Genomic DNA, 19,061 nt, shown 5'->3' on the forward strand with positions numbered 1-19,061 from the left:
GTATCGCCGATGTCTTTGCCTCGTGCCTTTAATATTTTTTTGTTTGAATGCGCTGTGTCGCACTCAGTCACAGCTGTTATCGCTGTGTCGCACTGATGATTCACCTATTGGCGACCGGAGGGGATAAACCGCGCGCCTTTTGGCCTCAGTAGATCCGGCAAGTAGGATCGATTCAGCCGGCCGCGTGCATGGGAGGATTAGAGGCGGCTATCGTGAACCCTGAGGTTAGACAGTGCGGGTGGAATGATGCCTTTAAAAGAGAAAGTGATCCAGAAAGAGAAAAGCAGGCTAGAGCGTGATGGCGCGCACATCAGTGTACACCTGGCGCAGCTCGTCGCTGACGTCCGGCGTGAACACAATGTTCTCCAGCGTGGTCGCCGCCTCTGCCACCTGGTAGCGGTACGACCGCACAAATTCCTTGAACCGGCCCATCAGCCACGCCCGGTCCACCGCCGACGCCGTGCCCTGCTCCGACCCCAGCAGCTGCACAAAGCGCTGGATCGCCAGCACCACCACGTCCCGCTGCTCCTGCACCATCTGCGCCAGCGACGCCTCAATCTGCCCCACGGCCTCGGTGTCCACCATGCCGTCACCCGCCAGACCATCGTCGCCCGCGGCCGGCTGGCGCGCAGCCTCCAGGCGGTCCTGCAGCTGCGCAATGCGGATGTTGACCTTGTTGACCGTGTTCTGTAGGATCTCCCAGTAGTGGAACCGGTGCCACTTGCCCACGTGCGACGCGTCGAACACCAGCTCGACAATCGTCGACGGATCAATCACACGGTAGTTGAACAGCTTGTCGATCGTGATGGCGAAGAACTGGTGGTTGCGCAGCCAAAAGTCCTCGGTGACCTTGGCAATCTGCAGCTTCGCTTCGGCCGTGTCGCCGAACTTTTGCAACGCTGGCAGGAACCGCTCGATTGCGCTCAGCATGTGGCTGAACGTCTTGCTGCCCAAAAGCAGCACGTGCTCCACCAGCATCTCGCGCGCCAATGAGCGCCGCGCCGCATCGTCCACGTCCGTCCACTGCGTGTAGTGCTCGTCGAGGATCGCCAGCGCCTGGTCCGCCGTGCCCTTGTTCTTCAGACACACGCCCACAGCCACCGAGACCGCGCGCGTGCGCTCGTCCATCGCCTGCACCGTGAATTTGAAGTTCTGCGTCGGCACCCGCGCTGGGATCAGCGTCTGGCATGACTCGGGCAGCAGCTGCTTGACGCGGTCCAGGTACGACAGCCGGATGATCTTCAGCAGCGTCTCCTCCAGGAAGCAGCGCTTGGGCGTGCCTGCCTCGTCCTCCGCCACTGCCTCCCACTTGTCCCAGTCCCACTGGAACCCAAAGTTGCTGATGTACACTGCCAGCCAGTTCGACAGCCGGTTCAGGCACTCCACGTCCATGTTCACCAGCCGCTCAAACACGTTCTCCACTGTCGTGCTAAACACCGCCGGGTAGATCTGCGGCTCAGCCTTGCGCAGCTCGATCGCCAGCGACGTGTAGTACATCTCGCGGTACAGGCCAGTGGGGAGCTGCAGCAGGAAGCTAAACAGAACCTCCGACACCAGGTACTCAAACACCAGCGCGCTCTGCGGGTCGGCCTCATCGGGCGATGCCTGCGATGTGATCGTCGTCACCACGCCCTCGTTGCACAGCTCGTGGATCTGCATCAGGTACTTGGCACAGTCCTTGCGGTTGCCCTCCAGCTGCATGACCGTGTCCGAGATAAAGTCCTGCAGCAGGTACTTGTTCACTGCCTGCTCTGCGGGGCTCGGCACCAGCTGCACCAGCTGCGACGGCGTGTAGTACTTTGACGGCGCCAGGTCGACGGGCATCTCCAGCAGCGGCAGCTCGTGCGACGTCGCCGACGAAAAATCGTTGAGGAACGGCTCGTATGCCGCGACCACAATGCTGACCTCCCAGTTGCTGCTGGCCATAGCCTGCAGCACATCCAGCAGGTATGGCAGCACGTTGGTGCCGTTGGCCGGCGCATCGTGCAGCACTGTCGTGATTGTGTTGTTCTTGCTGCTCTCGCTCAACTGCTCCACGTACTTGCCGACAATCGCCGAGATGCGCTCGAGGTCAGCGGCTGCTGTCTCCTTCAGCGCGCCGCCCGCCCACAGCAGCGTCGACATGACGATATACACAAAGCAGTTGTTCCTCGCCGACACGACCACACCAGAGCCGCCCGCCTCAATCACTGGCTGCAGGAACGCGTCGAGCATCGCCACCAGGGTACCCGGCGCAATTGCATTGGTGTTCACCAGCAGTGCAAAGAACCGCATCAGCACCTTCACCGACGCCCAGTCGCCCGCCTCCAGGTTCTTCTTCAGCACGCCGTGCATCATAGCCACCACCCGCTTGCCCGTCTCGCTGTTCTTCGCGTTCAGCAGGCCCACCAGCGTCGTGTAGACGGACACCTTCCACGGCAGCTCCAGGATGCACTGCCGGATCGTCTTCATGACTGTCGCCTCGTGCTTCACGTAGTCCTTCTCCAGCACCACGCTCAGTGCGTCCAGGTTGTTCTGCATTGTCGGCAGGTTCTTGTCGCCCACCTTGATGATCAGCGACGACAGCCGCTTCTCAATGTCCCGCGACTCGTCCTGGATCGGAATCCCAGCGCTATGGCCGCGGCCGCCGCGCCCGGGCCGCTCGTACGGCTTTCTGTTGTGCGGGCGCGAGCGACGGTCACGGCCAAACTCGTCAACGTCTAAAAAAGGGGGTTGCGTAGCTTAGTATGACGTAGAACATAAAGCCCAGGCCAAGTCAGGCAGTCTCTGCAATACTTTACCTCCGCGGGGTCCTCGTCCACGCGGGCGGCCTCCGAGTCTTCCTGAGAAATCCATACTGCAGTGAAATAAGTAGTTTTGAAATTGAACGCGCGTTTGAATAAGAGGGGAGTGGGGTGAATGTGGAAGAAAAATAATAGCGAGGTCTGAGAAGGGCGGGAACGGCAGCCAGCGCTGTCAACAAGCGAAAAGTTTCCAGGAAAACTCAGCCTGGCTGATTCGGTGATAAGATCGCTGCTGATCCTGGTCCGCGACACTGCTCCTGAACCAAGCAGCGCCTGAACCAAGCAGCGCCTGCCTGCCAACCTGCCCAAGCACAGCTCACCTTTACAATTTGCGTGTCTAACCCCCTCCTACATCATGTCCAGCAGCAGCAGCAGCACACTGTCCTTGACGTCGCTGGTTTCGACGGCGACCACCACAGCAGTCACATCGACCTCGGTCACAAAGGCGCCGTTCGACGAGGATACGTTCTTCACAGACTGGGTGACGCCCGGACTCGTCTCGGGCCTTATTGTCGGGCTCCTGTTTGTGGTGCTCATTAGCGTTGGCATCTCGTGGATGGCTTCGATCCAGACGCCAAAGACCATGCCGACACTCAAGCAGAAGAAGAACCAGTAGACGCCATACCCTTTTTTTCAACCAAATACAAATGACCAAGCATTTTTATTGCGGTGCAACACTGGCGTTGGAAGCGGGAGGGGCTAGGGCCACTGATTTTCCCGTTCACTCAGGGATCCGATCCAGTCACGACCTCCTACTCTTGTCTCTGGGTGATTTAGATAACAGAAGGAAACGAAAATCTCAATTAGCCCAATGAATTCAGTTCTAGCGCGCGGCTCGCTTCGCATGGCGGCTGGCAGCGCTTGGCGGCGACCGCTTCTGCAGCGGCCGTTTGCCAGCGCCCAGCTCCGGCAGTACTCGACAAGGCAGCAACAGTCGAAGGACTCGGGCGACTCCAAGACATGGTACTGGATCCCGGTCGGTGTCGGCCTCACATACATAGCATTCCAGCGCCTGTACCACATCGAGACGGATCTGGCTGAGGACCAGAAGCGCCAGCAGCAGGCAGTGCATGGTGTGGCAGTAGCCGGGCCGTGGCAGCTGCACGTGCTCTCGGCGCTGCCACTGAAGGCAATGTCGCGGCTGTTTGGGTCGTTCAACGAGCTGGAGATCCCGGGTCCGCTGCGCACACCGCTGCTGCGCCTGTATGCATGGGTGTTTGGCTGCAGCCTGGGCGAGATGAAGGATCCGGAGCTGCGCAACTACCCGAACCTGGCCACATTCTTCTACCGCGAGCTGTGCGACGGCGCACGGCCGGTGGATGCGCAGGCTGCGGTGGTGTCGCCGTCGGATGGCAAGATCCTGCACTATGGCGTGGTCGAGCAGCGCAAGGTCGAGCAGGTCAAGGGCATGACATACAGCCTGGATGCGTTCCTGGGTGCGCCCGACGTGCCGGCTACGCATGGCCACGCTGGCATCACTGAGCAGACCATGGTGGATGCTGACCATGCCAACGCCAACAATGCAGCCACCGACGAGCAGTTCGCCGTGGTCAACGGCATCCCGTACTCGCTGGATGAGATGATTGGTAGCAAGGACGCTCTGGTGCCAGCCGCCCAGTCGCTGGGCCGCGACCCTACCGGCAAACTGTGCTTCTGCGTCATCTACCTGGCGCCCGGCGACTACCACCGCTTCCACTCGCCCGCCAACTGGGTCGTCGAGGCCCGCCGCCACTTTGCTGGCGAGCTGTACTCGGTCAGCCCCTACATCGCGCGGACCATCCAGAACCTCTTTGTCCTCAACGAGCGTGTCGCGCTGCTTGGCCGCTGGCGCCACGGGTTCATGTCTATGACTGCTGTGGGCGCGACCAATGTCGGCTCCGTGGTCATCAACTTCGACAAGGAGCTGCGCACCAACCTCAAGGAGCAGAAGCTGCTGCCTGGCAGCTTCTCGCAGCTCAGCTACAAGGGCCTGAGCCAGAAGCTAGGCGGCGTGCCGCTGGCCAGCGGGCAGGAGGTCGGCGGGTTCAGGCTGGGCTCGACGGTTGTGTTAGTGTTTGAGGCCCCCGAGTCCTTCACCTTCAATGTCTCTCCTGGCCAGAGTGTGAAGATGGGCCAGGCCCTGGGATACACAAGCTAGATACGCTCGATAGTTTGAATCGTCCATTTTTATTATTCCATTAACTGTGCCTCTTGACAAGCTGGCTTACTGGCGGGCAAATATCGCCCTGAGGCTCAAGCTGACTGACGCCGGCACCACCTCCGGAAACAGTCTGTTGGATAGCGCAAAACCTGCAGTATCGAGCTGCGCGCAACCGTTCATGATGGCCAACTGCATCTGCACGGCCTTGCTATTCGCTCCACTACCGGTCCTTTGGATGTCCCGCATCAAGGTGTGCTCAACATCCTCCTGCGAAACATAAGTGACCGCAAGTTCCCTGCCCGTGGCCTCATTGCCCATCTGAATAAGATCGTTGTAGGAGAGCGTGGCAGTGGCAAACCGCAGGTCCTTGACCCACTCCTCACCCATGAACGCCTCTGCACGCTTGATCACCTCTACCGTGTATTTCGCAACATCCTCCTTGTCAATAAACGAGCATAGTCCCTCGCCATCGCCCGGCACCAGTACGGTGTGGCTGTCAAGATCCCAGCCAAAGTCGGCAGAAAGGAAGGTATCGGTGAAAAACCCGCACATAATGAAGATGCTCCTCATTCCGGTCACCATCAGATCATCACGAATCTTGCGCTTGACTTCATAGCTACTGACAATTAGGTTCATGCCTATGCGTGTGTCCAAGCAGAATTCTGACGGCAAAAAGTACCTGACACGGGCCCGAGCTGCCGCGTGAATCAGGGCTACCTGTGCGGTATCCTGTCCTGCGCCGCCTATCAACGACAGCACTGCATCGTGGCCGGCGAGGGTTGCGATGAGGTCGCGTTCGCCATCCAACTCGTAGTCCACAGTGCGCACGGAGAACTGTTGCATGCCGGCTGTGAGCAAGCGGGCCTGCACTTCGCTACCCTCGCGCGCCAGTAGCGTAGTGTGGAGCCCCGGTGCACGCTGACTCAACTCCTGGATGATGAGTTGGCCGAGCGTGCCAGTGGCACCGGCGATAGCGAGACGTTTAATTCCGTGGGTTGCCATGAATAATAGTATATCAGTGTGGTAGTGGAGGCAAAGAAGGTCATTTTTATCTTTCTAGACTATGAATGCAGGGTGTTCACTGTTCGCCAACACTACCACATGAGCATCTATGGCCTACGTCGCTGACAAAAAGAAAGGCTTTGTAAAGAGGAAAGGATCGACTCATGCATGCCAGCCCTACACCCAGGGCTCGCACATGCCAAGTGTACAAACAACCACCACACCAGTATCCCGTGAAGAGGCATAATGGACAGCCACTGCAATGGCACAATCAACGAGCTGTGATATAAGCTGTAGCTTGGAATGTAGTTCATCAGCGGCATTGGCTATAATATGATGTCCATAACTTGCATCCCACATATCAATCATGGCCAGTCCACGCTGTGCTAATTCCCCTTTTAGGAACAGCCGTCAGTCTCGAACTACTTTCAGTTATAATGCCACCAACCACCCAACCACTGGACGATACCACAACGCGCCTGGTCGCTGGATTTGGAGAGAGCGGCCAGCGCCTGCTCCAATTCCTCAGCGGCAAAATCGAAAACACCGTGCCCGGTGAGCTCGTCTCCCACTCAGTCCTGCTCTCCGGTCAGTCCGGAATCGGGAAATCGCTTCTGCTCACAACTCTTGCCGAAAAGCTAGCCTGCAAAATCATCAAAGTTAACCTTGGTCGTGTAATCGCCCACGGCGGCCAGCACAGCGCCCTGCGTCGCATCTTCGCTAGTGTCCCGCACACCCAGCCAGTGCTGGTATGGATCGTTGATCCAGAATTATTCTGCGGTATCTACGGGTGCTTGGTCGAGGCGTTTGTCCAAAAGTCCAAATCCATGCCTATGTGCTGTGTCGCCATGACATCGCGCTATCCCGACAGGGTCTCAGTATCGCTTCGCTGCATTGTCGACGACCATATCCGGCTATTACCGCCCGGAAAGACCGAGCGCCTACAGCTATGCCAGTGGTACGCAAAGCACAACCTGCCTCCAGCGGATATTGCCCAGCTCGTGGAGGCAACCCATGGCAAGGTCGCTGGTGAGCTATTTGCCGATTTGTCTGCCATGCAGAAAAACAGAAAGCTGCCGATGGCCGTTGTAGAGTCCGCAGGCGTGCGCTGGGAGGACATCGGCGGGCTCAGCAACGTGATCAACGAAATCCAGGAATCGATTATCTGGCCATTGCGCTACCGCGATCGGTTCCGGCGTCTCGGGATCCGCCCACCGCGCGGCGTTTTGCTTCACGGCCCGCCGGGAACTGGCAAGACAATGATTGCTCGGGCCATTGCGCACGAAGTGTCGGCGAACTTTATCCTGGTGGCCATCCCAGACTTGATCAAGGGCGAGGTGGGCGAGTCGGAGAAGGCACTAGCCAGCGTGTTTGAGAGCGCGGTGCGCATGCCCAGCATTTTGTTCCTGGACGAGATCGAGGCAATCTTCGGGTCGCGCGAGCAGGCAGGCGAGGTCGGGAAGAAATTGATTTCACAGCTGTTTCTAGAGCTGGATAGTATTCCTGAGGACGCGAATGTGATGATTCTAGCGGCGACGAATGCTCCGGAACTCATGGACTCGTCTATTCTTAGGTCAGGAAGGCTGGACAAGAAGATTCATATTCCAAGACCTGACTACGCGAGCAGGCTGGATATCCTCAGGCGGTCTACAAGGCACTTGTCAATTAGCAACAAAAGCACTACGCTGGAATGGCTAGCCAACAACAGCCTAAGCGGTGCAGAGATCAAGGCCCTGGTGCGCGGCGCCTGCTACTCAGCAATCCAGCGAGGGTCTGCAGATATTTCCAAAGAAGACTTTGAGGCATCACTTTCGGCGATGAATCCAGCAAATATCTTGTTTTCAAAGAAATAAACGGCTCTACAGTTGGAATATGGCTTACATCTCACCGCACTCCGATATGAGCACCGGCAGCGTGGGCTTGTTGTCTCGTCCAGTCGGCACGTTCTCGATCTTGCGCAGCGTCAGCAGCCCATCCACAAGCTTCCCAAACACCACATGCTTGCCATCGAGCCACGGCGCCTCGGCAAGCGTGATGAAGAACTGGCACCCGTTCGTGTTTTCGCCGCTGTTGGCCATTGACAGCAGACCAGGACCTGTGTGCTTGAGCTCGAAGCTCTCGTCGGCAAACTTGTCGCCGTAGATTGACGTGCGCCCCGTGCCGTTGCCCTTGACAAAGTCGCCACCCTGTGCCATGAACCCCTTGATGATGCGGTGGAACGGACTGCCCTTGTACCCCTGCGGAGCGTGGTTTACCCGATGCTCGCCGGTGCAGAGCTGGCGGAAGTTCTCGGCTGTCCTGGGCACCTTGTCGGCGAACAGCTCCATCTTGATCCGCCCGACGTCCTTGCCGCCGATGGTGATGTCGAAGAAAACGATGGGGTTGGGCATGGCTGAGGCGAGGGTGAAATACAACGCGCCTTGCGAGGCTCCCATGGATATGGCCCAGAATATTACAGCAGCACCACAAAGCGGCCAACTATGGAGCCGGGTCTCAAGGCGCGTGTTTTCGCAGTCCCCAGCGGATGTAGATGGCATGGTCCTATATTTATTGCCATACTCAATGTAGCGCTATCCATCTGCACAGCGCACTGTTCGTGCGCCATTTGCGACAGCCTAACACACTTGAGCATCTCCCTACCCCCGGGTGTTGGTCGATGTCACTCACCTGCTCCACCATCGGCATGCACACTGCCACCAGCCACTGCAGCCGCAGATGGACGTTGCCCACCTGGACCTAACCGTAAACCTCGACCGAGACCCGCTACATACCCAAACCCCAGTGGCTGCGAGACACAATCTGGGACCCAGCCCAGGATACAGCCGCTGCAAAAGGACAAAAGCCAACATGGCTGCAGTAGCTACTCGCAGAATGGTGACGACAGAGTGGAAGGCAGACGACACTGGAGGGAAGGAAGCTGGCTCGCAATCTGCGGAGAGGCGGCAAACAACAGGCGAACAGTGCGCTATACAGAACAAAGCCAGGCTGCACTATCCAGAACTAACCAGTGGACTACGCATCGATACAAAAAGGAGAGAAGAAAGTGCTCTAAGGAGGAGGACGGTATCTATTGGCTGTCAGGGAGTACTCAGAGCACCCCTGCAAGAGCGCTGACGCATGTGCTGCTCTCCTCCCACCCGCAGAATACACGGTGCAGCATCAGTTTAAGCACATGGTGCATACTTGTCTGTCCGCCGTGTGCTTCTCGGGAGAAGGCGCTTTGCCGAGTATACACTTGCTAAAAGGATGCGCGGGGCTGTCTTTCCCTCCCCGCTTGCAACTGGCAGCAGTCGCCATCCGCCTGCTCTGCAAAGAACATGCTTGTGCATTTTAACAACCTGTCAAACCCCCCGAGCCGCGAACAAGCGGCATCGCATTTTCATGGTGGCATTCACACATGCCGAGCCAAATCAGTGACCCTCTTGCCAGGTCATTGCAAGTATCCACTCATGGTTTGTGTATATTGAGTGTCTGCCATGAGGCTTTACATGCCAACTCGGCATATATCGGCATTTGTCCTTCGTATCTAAATGCAGTACTCGCAAGTAAACTCGGAAAGGGCTATAATGAACGAGATGCAGGCTGCCATTCTGGGGTGAAGAAGGATGCAATGAATGTAATATATTTCAGTGAATATGTCTAAAGCTTGCTTTTCGAGGTCCTCCATGCCTGTGTCATCGTCTCAAGTAGGGCTGCGGCGATTTCGCTCTTTTTGGTTAGCCGCTCCTTGAATGGATCTGGTTTTTCCTTCACTCCTCTGATCCTAACTGGCATCGTGCCTTTATAACGGCTGCCGTCGCACCGAGCATCCTTTCGCAGATTCGGATTTTGGAACAGAGCCTTGTAAAGGTCCTCAGTTAGGTCTTTAAGGATTCCGACATCTTCAACAAAATGGAAGTGGTCCAGGATTTTGTTGTCGAGGATAGTGCTGCTGAACATATGATTCTCCTTTACTTCACCTGCTTCTCTAGCTGCCCCACTTCTCCAGCGTCCGACTTCCAGGTCCTCAAGTTCTTCCAGTGATCGCCTGTCAGCTTTCTCTCTGCAGATTCCGATGGTGCCGTGCCAGCAGATTAGGTAGATAAGCGACTCCCAGTCGTCCAGCGCTGATCGCTCCACGTCTGACCGGAGAAGGTTGTTGATGCTCATAAACGGGATTGTCCCTCGCGTCTCCAGGTTCGGCCCTCGCGAATCGCTCAGATCGAGTGCGCAGTCAAAGTCGATAAGCAGTCCGCGCGCCGGTTTGCCTTCCTCGCGCACGACAAGGATGTTGTTGCTTGAAATGTCGCGGTGGAGGATGCTGCACCGACTCACCACCTCCGAGTGGCAGCGCATGGCATCCCCCAGAACGACGATAAACTCATCCACTGACTCGACCGTATCGAGCGAGTCGCCAATCGGGGACATGGCCAACCGCTTGTGCGCGCGGAACGGTATTGCAGTGCCATCCGGCTTGTGCAGCGAGAACAGCGAGCCCAGGATGTGGCTCGACTGGTCCTCAAACATGCCTCTGCCTGTGCCGATGTAGACACGGCCACCGGCATCGAGCCTGGGATAGACCAGGTCCTCGACGTCCGACTGTGCCAGCTCTGTGGTGATTCTGTGCAGAAGCGACACCTCGTCCCGTTTGTCATCGACACGGTCCTCCTCAGCCTCCGGCCATGCATCCTTTATCACAAACTTGGGAGTAATTCCGCCGCCAGTGGGCTCCTCGTCTGTCACCAAATAGCACCTCGTATGCCGGCCAAACAGGCCGTCCGCTCCCAGCAGCACCTTGTCGAAGTAGTACGTTTTTGTGGCTACAGGGCGTGATGCCATGTCTGCTGTGTCGGGACAGTCAATGGCCCAGCAGTTGGCTTCAGCATCCCAGTAAATGGACGGGTCGCTTCCGAGCTGGTCCTCCTCGCACAGTGCAAAGTTGACCAGCAGCTCGACGAACTGCCGACGACCGGCTGCTGCTGTGATATCCAGGACACTGGACGAGAAGACTGCGTCATTGGAGAGCAGGCACACTCGCACCTCGTTGTCACACACGGTCAGACCCCAGGCGAACCGTCTGAAGTGGTGGCACTTGTAGATGTTGCGTGTGCTCTGCATCAGCTGCGCATAAGCCTTGTCAACCGTGCGCCGAGTCTTGTCAGACCGAGCCACGATAAGAGCTAGTGCGTCGCTGTAGCTGAAGCCACTGACGAGTTCGATGCTGCTATGTGGGCCTTGCGTCTTGATGCCTGCCTCGCTTGCCAGACATTCGGCAGCATCGCTGCACTCGCGATCTGAGCTGACGCATGGAAGTATGTGGCGGTAGTCTTCGAGGTGCCTGCCAAAGGTGTCTGTATCCAGTGCACGCACGAAGGTGTCAGTGTGGCGGGAGACAAATAGGATGAGCGACATGGCTGACTTCAGTATCTGTTCTGCCGTACGTGTGCTGTTCCCATTAGCGCTATCAGTAGGCGTGGCCGGCGTTGGGCGAATCCACTGCTCAAGGCTCGCGAATGAACTGTCGGTTGACTCACGGCTCTCGTCCTTTGCTCTGCTGTATCCTGCAATGTCGAATAGCGCCTGCTGTTGCTCTTGTTGTTGCTGCTGCTGACAGGTGCCTATATCGCAAGCAAGTTCTCTGAGAGCATCCTGGATATCGTCGACGCTGCTCGCTGCACTGCTGTCGACTGTGTTGAGCCGGTGCTCCAGCTCCAGTGCGACCTGAGCCGAGACCAGCCTGGCCAGCCTGCGTGTCGTAGCGATTCTCGGCTCTACAATGTCGAACACTGCATCGGCGTCACGGATAAGTCGCTCCTTGACCCAGTAGTCGGCTTCGGCCAGCTCTTCGTATTTGTTGTCCCACCAAATCGTTTGCTCGTCCGACTCAATACCCGCACTAGAGCCTGCGTTCTTTGCCGGTGGGACCGCTGTGTCGGAAGAGTAATACGAGGAGTGTGCCATTACCTTCCTCCTGTATCCTGGAGGAGGCCGGGCACCTACAGCGTTGAGGTAATGCAGGTTAGTAAGTAGCGGTGCTGCTTGGCTGCCGTTCTGGTGATGCTGGCCCGGCACTTACATCCACTAAAGCATATGCAGCTAGTCTTCTTTGCCGGTGGCACACTGTCATCGGCATCGGTATTTGCCGCAGAATCCGAGCGCGACCGCTTAGTGCCAATGCAGACTGTGTTGCTGGAGGAGCGTGCCTTCTTTGGCGGCGAGAACTTGCCAGCTGGCGATGAAATGGAGCTATCGAGCTTGCGCTTGGCGCCCGTAGCGGCTGGCTTGCCGGCGGTAGGGGCTGGCAGAGTCCGAGAAAGCTCAGCGGGAATGTTGCAGGTAGTCATGGGCGACTGATAAATTACAAGGGGAATGGGCTCAAATGCAGGAGGTTGAAGGGCTAAGGCGAAATGGAGAGACAAGGGCTGTGGACAGCAGCTCTGGAGTGGTTTAAGGGCTGAGGCGAGCCACCGCCATTGGCTGCAGCGTGTTTACTGCCTGGGATTTTTCTGCGCTCTGGAACTGTTGTTTACGAAAAGGCGCTTGAGCAGATCCGATTTGATCGGGTCCCGCATCTGAAGCACCGCATCGCCGATCATGGATGTGGCGCTGGCTGCATCGGTACGCCTGCATTCAGCGGCGGCTCTACAGGCTCGCATGGAGAGCCGGCTCGTATCCAACCAGCGAAAGCAGAGCAGAGCAGCACACTACAAACCCGAGACAACCGATATCAGACACACCAGTCGAGACGAGGCAAGCGGACTCCGATGCACGTACTGGGCTGATATGGAACAAGTGCGTGGACACATGGGAATGAATGCGGATGTGCGCACAACAGCAAGCTCTCGTCGGCCCCTTCTTCATTATCACATTTTCCTTGTATCGGATGTCCCGGCTTGCCATGTAGACTCTTGGCGACGGCATACTTGAAACTGTCAATTATTTTCTGTTGCGGCCACGCAGCCTGCCATTGCCGACTGTCTGATGATGGCACCAATGCTGACCACTATTGCTTCTGCTACGCGTGTGTGCTGCTTGCCTGACACTAAGTGCATATAATACTGGGGCTGCATATTCAGAGCAGGCACATTAAACGGTGTCATGCTAATATCTACTGGCATCTACACCAAATGCACAACATGTGCTTGCCCTTGTCCTTGCAATGTGTGTTTTGTGATGATACTCTTTAAGCGAGTACAAGATCAAAAATGATGCATAGTGTACAGCAGAGAAAATGCTATGGTGATGGTTTGTGCTGGTTGCGAATGGTGCTCATCGAATCCTTCCATGCCTGTGTCATCGTCTCAAGTAGTACTGCGGCGATTTCGCTCTTTTTGGTTAGCCGCTCCTTGAATGGATCCGATTTCTTCTTCTCACCTCTGACCTTTACATCCATTGTGCCTTTATAACGGCTGCCGTCGCACCGAGTGTCCTTTCGCAGATTCGGATTTTGGAACAGGTCCATGTAAAGGTCCTCAGTTAGGTCTTTAAGGATTCCGACATCTTCAACAAAATGGAAGTGGTCCAGGATTTTGTTGTCGAGGATAGTGCTGCTGAACATATGGTCTTCCTTTACTTTTGATACTTCCTTAGCCGATCCCCTTCTCCAGTTTCTGATATCCAAATTCTCAAGCTCATCCAACGATCGCCTGTCAGCTTTCTCTCTGCAGATTCCGATGGTGGCGAACCAGCATATGAGATATATCAGCGACTCCCAGTCATCTAGCACTGACCGCTCCACATCGAATCCTGAAAGGGTGTTGATGCTCATAAATGGGAGCACTCCAATCTGCCCACTGCGTATAAACCTCCGCTCCTCCTCTACTTTCAGTGCGTTGTCGAAATCAAACAGCAGCCCGCGCAACTGCCCATTTTCATCTGCCACTGCAAGAATCGTCTCATCGCATATGTTCCGATGGAGAATGCCGCACCTATTGAGGATTTCAGCATGGCTGCGCATTGCATCGCCCAACACAACGATGAAGTCGTGGACCGAGGTGACAGACTTTAGGGGGAATCCGACAGCCCTCATCACCACCCGTGTGTGAACGCGGAATGGGACAGGCTTTCCTTCCGGCCCAGTGTGGTTGAATAGTGGCCCGAGTACATTTCTCGTGTTGTCCTCCAGCATCTTACCGTCCACCTGGATGCAAACGTTGCACCAGCCATGGAGTCTGGGCACTATGATTTCCGGATCCGTAACCGCGTCTCTGATCTCGTTCAGGAAATCGATCTCGCTGCGGCCACTGGCTAGACCGCCTTCGACCTCGGGCCATGCGTCCTTGATAAGGAACTTTGGCTCGACAGTCCCATTTACAGGCGGATGGTCGCTGGCCAAGAAGCAGCGCCTATGTGGCCCAAACAGATTATCCGCGCTGAACAGGGTCTGGTCGCAGTAATAGGCTGTGGTGGCGCTGCCTGACGACCTGCCGCTGGTGCTCGGGCCCTCGATCATCCAGCACTTGTGCTCGAAGCTCCAGTCAATCGTCGTGTCGAAGCCAAGCTGGTCGAAATCGCACAGTGAAAAGTGCACCAGCACCTCGATGAACTTGGTGCGGCCGTCTGGTGTGGCGACGTCAATGGGCTTGGATGCAAAGACCCTGTCGTTCGACAACAGGCATATCCGCACCTCGGTGTCGCAGATTGACATGCCCCAGAGGAAGCGGCGCCAGTCCTGGCTGGAGTACATGTTTCGGCTGTACAGAAGCAGCTGCGCATGTGCCTGGCGCACCAGCGCTGGGGTCTTGCCGGGCTTCACCTCGACCACAGCGAGCATGTCGCTGTAGTCGACAGGATCTTCTACTAGTGCCACGGCCTTGTTCTTGTGGCTGAGCTCGCGGGTGGCCAGCCCGATATCCACCCGCCGGTCATCGTCCTTTCCGACAGGTGCGCAGTCGTATATCTGATATGGCAGGATGTGCCGACGATGCACTGCATCGCACTTCGCGCTGCTTCCTGCTTGTGCGCGGACAAAACTGTCCTCGCTCTTTGCTACGAATAGCGAGAACTGCTGGATCGGCAGGTACATCTTCCGCTCTGCGCGGCCTGATGCTCCAGCGGTCGATCTGGCTGCATGAGTGGAGGAGATCCACTCATTGAGCGACTCGACCATAGCCTGAGTGTCAGAGCTAGGTGCTGGCACTGGTGGCGGGTGGGAGTCGCTGGTGGGTGGTGGCTGAGGCTGCCCCGGCCGCGTGCTGGGATGGCCAGTTGCTGCGCCTGTGCGGTTGGCCGCCATGTCGTTGGCCACACCGAGGTGGCACTCAAGCTCCGCCGAAATGTGGTCTGTGATCTCGGCTGCCAGGTCAGCCTTGTCCTTGGTGCGGGGGTGGAGGAGGCCAAGAACAGCGTCGATGTCGCCGAGAAGGCACTCGCTGACCCAGAGGGATGCCTCCTTGTCCCTCTCTGCCTTGAGATCGCTCGGCGACATCACCTTGTTCGACTGTACAGTCGAGTTGTTCGCCGTGGACTTGACGGGGGTCTGCTTGCTGTTCTTGACGATGGTTGGGTTCACTGGCGCATCTACAGGCAAAAGCGGCATAGATGTTGTTTGTCAGTACCTGGCCAACTCTGGTGCTCAGGTCGATATCCGCTTGAATGCACTTACCGCTTTTCTTAGCCTTCGTGAGCTTGGTGACAGGCGGCGAGTGGAACAGGGCCGGTTTCTTGTCGCAAGGTGGATTTTCAGCGATACGGCGCTCCGTGCTGGAGCGGACCGGTGTGGTGAGCTGTGAGACCGGTAGTGCGGACATGTCACCTTCGGCAGCCGGGTGTTCCGCAATAGCGTGCGCATTGTTGTGATGGTCAGGCGTGCGGGGATCGCTGACTGGGAATGCCGAAATGGGGCTGTCCAGGATCGAGTCTTCTGCGATGGTGCTCAGGCGAGTGGTGCCGTCGAGGAGATGGCGGCTATATGCGTCATCAAGGTTGAACGGCACCGGTGAGCGGTCATGTGCGGTCAGCACAGCTGTCGGCTTGCGCTTCTTTGGGGCGCTGGGAGCCACCTCCTGCCTACGCTTCGATGGCGGAGGTGTGTCGAAAGGCATGTGCTACACTATTGATAATAGTAGTAACAGCGATATATAATAAACGAAAAGTTTCTGAAAATGCGCAGCTCAGTAAAAATGCCAGCTGCAAAAGTAAGGAAGGCTCGCACTATTCCTGGATTTCTGGCACAAGAGCTGCTCCTTCGCTTGTTGCAAAAAGCTCTGATCAAGAGCTGCTGGGTGGCGCAGGAGCAGTCCTGGAATGGCCCATGGCTGCGGCTGCATGCACAACTTCGGCAACAAGTGTAGTTAGAGTTGTGTGATCAGTCAAATGCCAGCCGGACGCATTGGGCGAACGCAAGTTCTACCGTGCAACGATCTACATGTGTATTTCCATATGCTGATCGCACATCCAGCAAGCACTACAGCATCTGCGTAGATCGAAACATGCTACCGACTACTCCCCGAGAGACGTGCCACTGGCTGCCTGCAAAATGGGAGTGGGATGCGGCTCCTCCAGCATCTGTTTACACGAATGCCTCACAGCCCAAAATCTGCCATGCACCGCCAGGGGATATATTGTGCACCCTTTCTCCCGGCGCGCGTCTGCCAGCCGCTTTATCTCTCACCACTACCACAACCTTAAACCCAGACATGGACGGCTACCTGCACAGCGACACCGGAAAAGACAGCGACATCGAGGTAACGCTCGAGGATGACAACTCCTCCGACGACCAGCAGCAGCAGCCCACCAGCACCCGGACATTCACCCCCAAAGCCCGTTCGCAAACAGCGCAGCAGGTGGACGATGGCCAGGAGCAGCCGTACCTGCCGCGTCTCAAGACCAGCATCATCCAGATGGTCCTGAACATCAACAGCGAGCTGATCAGGCTCTGCCAAGAGTACCAGAACAACAGCCTGATGGACGACCCGCAGCTGATCATGTACCAGAACCGGCTGCAGACCAACCTGGCGTACCTGGCCAGCGTCGCCGACAATTACCTGGATCCAACCAGAAATGCACCAGACCTGGGACCACTGCCAACACCGACGCTGGCAGACAGCAGCAGATCGACGATTGAGGCGCGGCTGCAGGATGCAAGAGAGGTGTATGCAAAGTATGTGCAGGCGTGGAATGACCGGCAGCTGGAGCTGTCACGGCGAGCAAAGGCGCTGCTGGCCGACGAAGAGAAGGCACAGTTTGCGAGCCTGGACCGAGAGAACCTGAACGAGCAGGTGGTCGAGCTGCTGAGGAACGACAGAGTCAGCTTCGACAAGTCTGGAGACGAGCCGATTTCGCCAGAGACATACACGCCGTTTCCGCCATTCAGGCTGCCGGCGCACACACAGCTGCCACCAGGCGTTCCCCGGTGGACATTCAACAATAGCACAGCAGTGCCTGAGGATAGCAAAAAGTCAGCGTAATATAAAGTCAATATGTCTGAGTAGTAGGCATTTATTGACACTGATTGTAATGTCGACCCAACCACATGACTGAATTATTATTATCAAGCGACAAATCTACGACAAAGCAGTCAAGACCTCGTCCAGGCTCATCTTGGTCTGCTTTTTTGTTTCTGTGTCGCGCAAAACTACAGATGAACTCTCCATTTCATCGCCACCCACGAGAACAACCTTTTGCGGTATAAGATCGGCTCCAAGCACATGCGCCAACTGCTTCGAGACTGGTGGGTGTGACGCTATGCTGCTCACGACCTTCTTTTGAGGATTGATGATGGGATGGTACACGAACGATTTGTGCTTCTGGCGAATGACCTGCGCAACCTTCATAGCATAATTGTACAGTGACTGATCAATGGTGTGCTTGTTCAGTTCAGAGCCTTCGGTCTGGGTGCCATTCCGAATTATCAGGACGGGGATAGGCGCTGGCGGAAGCTGAACCTTTTGGTCAGCAACAAGAAGCGCCAGGCGATCAATTCCGGCAGCCCAGCCGATCCCAGGCAGCTTTGGTCCACCCATCGTTTCGACCAGCCCATCATACCGGCCGCCAGCCAGAATCGTTGCCTGCGATTTGCCCAAGCCCTGTGAATTGCAGACCACCTCCCATACCGTGTGCTGGTAGTAATCGAGGCCGCGCACGAGCTTGTCGTTGACTTTGTACGGAATACCCAAGGCCTCAAGCCCCCTGCAGACATAATTAAAGTGATCGCGCGAATTGTCGCTCATGTATGTGGCCAGCTTCGGTGCACGGAGCAGAATCTTCTTGTCATTCTCGTCCTTCGAGTCCAAGATCCGGAGCGGATTGGTTGTGAGCCTCCTCCGGCTGTCTTCAGACAAGTCCTCCTTGAAGTCGCTCAAATAGGCGGTCAGTCCTTGGCGGTATGCCATTCGCGATTCCGCATCGCCGATGGTGTTTATCTGCAGCTCCAGGTCGCCTGCAAGAGGAAGACTGTTCAAAAAGTTCCATGCTGACTCGATGCACTCAACATCAGAAGCCGGATGCGAGATACCGATCACCTCTACCCCGAACTGTTCAAACTGACGCAGTCGGCCTTTCTGCGGCCGCTCATGGCGGAACATGGGCCCTGAGTAGTATAGTTTCTGCGGCAAGCTCGCTGTCAGCGCATTATGGATCACAGCGCGCACCACGGCTGCTGTGCCCTCGGGACGCATGGTCATCCAGTCGCTGCTCGAGTCCTGGAACTTGTACAGCTCCTTCCCGACCACATCCGAGTCCTGCCCCAGAGACCGCTCGAATATCGAGGAGTATTCGAGAATAGGCGTTGTGATCGGCTGGAACCCGAAGGACTCGACAGCCTTGCGTCCAGCATCGGTGATCTGCTCGTACTTGCGGTAGGCAAGCCCGAGTCGATCAACCATACCGCGTACTGGGCGGACGGCATCACGCCTCATGGAGTAGTAGCGCATAGACGAGGCAACATGCGAGACACCCGCTGCCTTCCACGCCCGAATTGACTGCATAGCTGTTGGAAATTAGAAATAGCTGGTTGCGGAGCGGAAGAGACGCTGCGATCGCAGATACCGCTGCAAGTGGTGATGTGGTTTTTGCATGGCTGCAACCAGTGATCTGATCTCCAACATGGCATGGCCTAATCACAAGGCGTCAAGTAAACACAGCTCTGCCTGTGCTCGCCACTTTCGGGCGGGCTGTGCACAGCTCAGACCTTTCCTTCAATTCTCAACACTATTCAA

The 19,061-nt window shown here is 56.6% G+C and overlaps 9 protein-coding genes across 9 annotated transcripts; 4 read left to right on the forward strand and 5 right to left on the reverse strand.

Annotated features, from left to right (window-relative positions):
* On the reverse strand, positions 1–3,214 carry DL89DRAFT_154260 (ARM repeat-containing protein). The gene is made up of 2 exons (XM_040883593.1): positions 2,781–3,214; positions 1–2,699 (listed from the first exon to the last, which is right to left on the reverse strand). The coding sequence occupies exons 1-2, from the start codon at positions 2,833–2,835 to the stop codon at positions 289–291; spliced, it is 2,466 nt and encodes an 821-aa protein (XP_040743875.1). The 5' UTR covers positions 2,836–3,214; the 3' UTR covers positions 1–288.
* Positions 3,215–3,627: 413 nt separating this feature from the next.
* Positions 3,628–4,920, forward strand: DL89DRAFT_223470 (phosphatidylserine decarboxylase; the record flags this gene model as incomplete). The annotated part of the gene is made up of 1 exon (XM_040884639.1): positions 3,628–4,920. One exon carries the CDS (start codon positions 3,628–3,630, stop codon positions 4,918–4,920), a length of 1,293 nt encoding a protein of 430 aa, XP_040743876.1.
* On the reverse strand, positions 4,784–6,083 carry DL89DRAFT_267463 (NAD(P)-binding protein). Its single transcript, XM_040887501.1, has one exon. It carries the CDS (start codon positions 5,923–5,925, stop codon positions 4,987–4,989), a length of 939 nt encoding a protein of 312 aa, XP_040743877.1. The 5' UTR covers positions 5,926–6,083; the 3' UTR covers positions 4,784–4,986.
* Positions 6,084–6,337: 254 nt separating this feature from the next.
* On the forward strand, positions 6,338–7,780 carry DL89DRAFT_267464 (AAA-domain-containing protein; the record flags this gene model as incomplete). Its single annotated transcript, XM_040887502.1, has 1 exon — positions 6,338–7,780. The coding sequence occupies exon 1, from the start codon at positions 6,363–6,365 to the stop codon at positions 7,776–7,778; it is 1,416 nt and encodes a 471-aa protein (XP_040743878.1). The 5' UTR covers positions 6,338–6,362.
* On the reverse strand, positions 7,780–8,731 carry DL89DRAFT_267465 (uncharacterized protein). Its single transcript, XM_040887503.1, has one exon. The coding sequence runs from the start codon at positions 8,358–8,360 to the stop codon at positions 7,803–7,805; it is 558 nt and encodes a 185-aa protein (XP_040743879.1). The 5' UTR covers positions 8,361–8,731; the 3' UTR covers positions 7,780–7,802.
* A 548-nt stretch (positions 8,732–9,279) lies between these two features.
* Positions 9,280–11,905, reverse strand: DL89DRAFT_154507 (uncharacterized protein). Its single transcript, XM_040883596.1, has one exon. The coding sequence runs from the start codon at positions 11,863–11,865 to the stop codon at positions 9,565–9,567; it is 2,301 nt and encodes a 766-aa protein (XP_040743880.1). The 5' UTR covers positions 11,866–11,905; the 3' UTR covers positions 9,280–9,564.
* Positions 11,906–12,447: 542 nt separating this feature from the next.
* On the forward strand, positions 12,448–12,959 carry DL89DRAFT_154512 (uncharacterized protein). Its single transcript, XM_040883597.1, has one exon. It carries the CDS (start codon positions 12,499–12,501, stop codon positions 12,829–12,831), a length of 333 nt encoding a protein of 110 aa, XP_040743881.1. The 5' UTR covers positions 12,448–12,498; the 3' UTR covers positions 12,832–12,959.
* Positions 12,960–16,505: 3,546 nt separating this feature from the next.
* On the forward strand, positions 16,506–17,317 carry DL89DRAFT_267466 (uncharacterized protein). The gene has a single exon (XM_040887504.1). The coding sequence runs from the start codon at positions 16,542–16,544 to the stop codon at positions 17,310–17,312; it is 771 nt and encodes a 256-aa protein (XP_040743882.1). The 5' UTR covers positions 16,506–16,541; the 3' UTR covers positions 17,313–17,317.
* Positions 17,318–17,341: 24 nt separating this feature from the next.
* On the reverse strand, positions 17,342–18,867 carry DL89DRAFT_267467 (histidyl-tRNA synthetase). The gene has a single exon (XM_040887505.1). It carries the CDS (start codon positions 18,828–18,830, stop codon positions 17,409–17,411), a length of 1,422 nt encoding a protein of 473 aa, XP_040743883.1. The 5' UTR covers positions 18,831–18,867; the 3' UTR covers positions 17,342–17,408.
* Between the last annotated feature and the right edge of the window lie 194 nt (positions 18,868–19,061).

This window comes from Linderina pennispora (genome assembly GCF_002104995.1).
Source record: "Linderina pennispora strain ATCC 12442 chromosome Unknown DL89scaffold_6, whole genome shotgun sequence".
NCBI lineage: Eukaryota > Fungi > Kickxellomycota > Kickxellomycetes > Kickxellales > Kickxellaceae > Linderina > Linderina pennispora.